This window comes from Eurypyga helias, unplaced genomic scaffold (assembly GCF_000690775.1).
Source record: "Eurypyga helias isolate BGI_N326 unplaced genomic scaffold, ASM69077v1 scaffold49, whole genome shotgun sequence".
Lineage (NCBI taxonomy): Eukaryota > Metazoa > Chordata > Aves > Eurypygiformes > Eurypygidae > Eurypyga > Eurypyga helias.
This window is the reverse complement of record NW_010273674.1, coordinates 28,178-29,302: the sequence shown is the minus strand read 5'-3', so window position 1 is coordinate 29,302 and position 1,125 is coordinate 28,178. Positions and strand designations below refer to the sequence as shown.

Genomic DNA, 1,125 nt, shown 5'->3' with positions numbered 1-1,125 from the left:
TGATTAGCTCTCATGATAAAGATGAATATTGGCTCATTTTCAATATGATGATTCATTACCTGGCAAAATTCAGGCTCTGCATTATTTCTATTTCAGTTTCCATTAGGAATTATTAGTATTCCAGAAGTTGTAATGTACATGTCTTCTTTTTTTAAAAAAAAAAAATATGGGATGTCAATGTCCTGTAGTTAGAATGGTACTAGGAATCCACAGGTCGCTAAGTTCAGGATCACTGCTGTCGTTTCTGTGCATAGGCACAGCACCAGCACTCTGCGGGTCTCAGAGACTCGACAGGATGGTCAAGACCCTGCCCCTGCCTGTGTCATACTTGTGCCAGGCAACTTGCACGTCAAAGTGGGAGAGCTAAAAGAAGAGTTGGCATCGGCCCTCCTGGTTTTTTTTCAGAACACCCACTGGACTTCTGCCTGAAGGGAAGGGACAATATATCCTTACTTAATTTCATATACCTGAACTGAGCTACAAACAACAACAAAATAAAGACAGAAAAGGCAGAACACTTGACTTGTGTCAACATTATTTTTCATCTTGGAAGAAGGCTGTTTGGTTTAATCCTCATGAAAGTGGGAAAAATAACCGCAGTGGATTAAAGCCAGAGTTTAAGAAAATAATTTAAAATATGTTCTTTTACTTAAAAATGAGTTTCCTCATCATTCAAAGACCTAAGAGTTAAACAGTATTGTGTAGACCTCAGGTACAAATTGACAAAAAATCTAATAAACCATATTATATAAAAAGCAAGAGACCATTTTTTTTTCCCAGAAAAATGTATTTGTGTTTTAGCTGATCATATAAAAAGCATTAAATTTTTAAAAAAATGTGTATATATTTTTTCAAGTGTTAATGGTTTCACCATTCATTGTAACTACATTCCAAAGTCCTGTAACATCAGGGCACATTATCCTTGTCTGTGTAGCACAGTGAGCATCATCTCTACACCGAGGTCACTCTCATCACTACTTCCCCAGAGCCATTATCTTCTGACGAATCTTCCTGAGGTCTCACGCGGTTGAACAGATGTAACAACACATAGCCACACTGAAATCTCGGTGAGGTTAACTGTGTTGGATGAACTAAACTTCTGTTTCTAAATGCAGTCAGCGGTAA

The 1,125-nt window shown here is 37.5% G+C and overlaps 1 protein-coding gene across 1 annotated transcript in view; it reads right to left on the bottom strand.

Annotated features, from left to right (window-relative positions):
* Positions 1-951: 951 nt before the first annotated feature.
* MARCH11 (membrane-associated ring finger (C3HC4) 11) overlaps positions 952-1,125 on the bottom strand; it is a gene marked incomplete at its 5' end in the record, with an annotated part of 27,625 nt that continues 27,451 nt past the window's right edge. Inside the window, 1 exon segment of the mRNA XM_010159533.1 lies at positions 952-1,125. This exon segment is cut by the window's right edge and continues 30 nt beyond it. Within this exon segment, the coding sequence (XP_010157835.1) occupies positions 952-1,125 (174 nt within the window).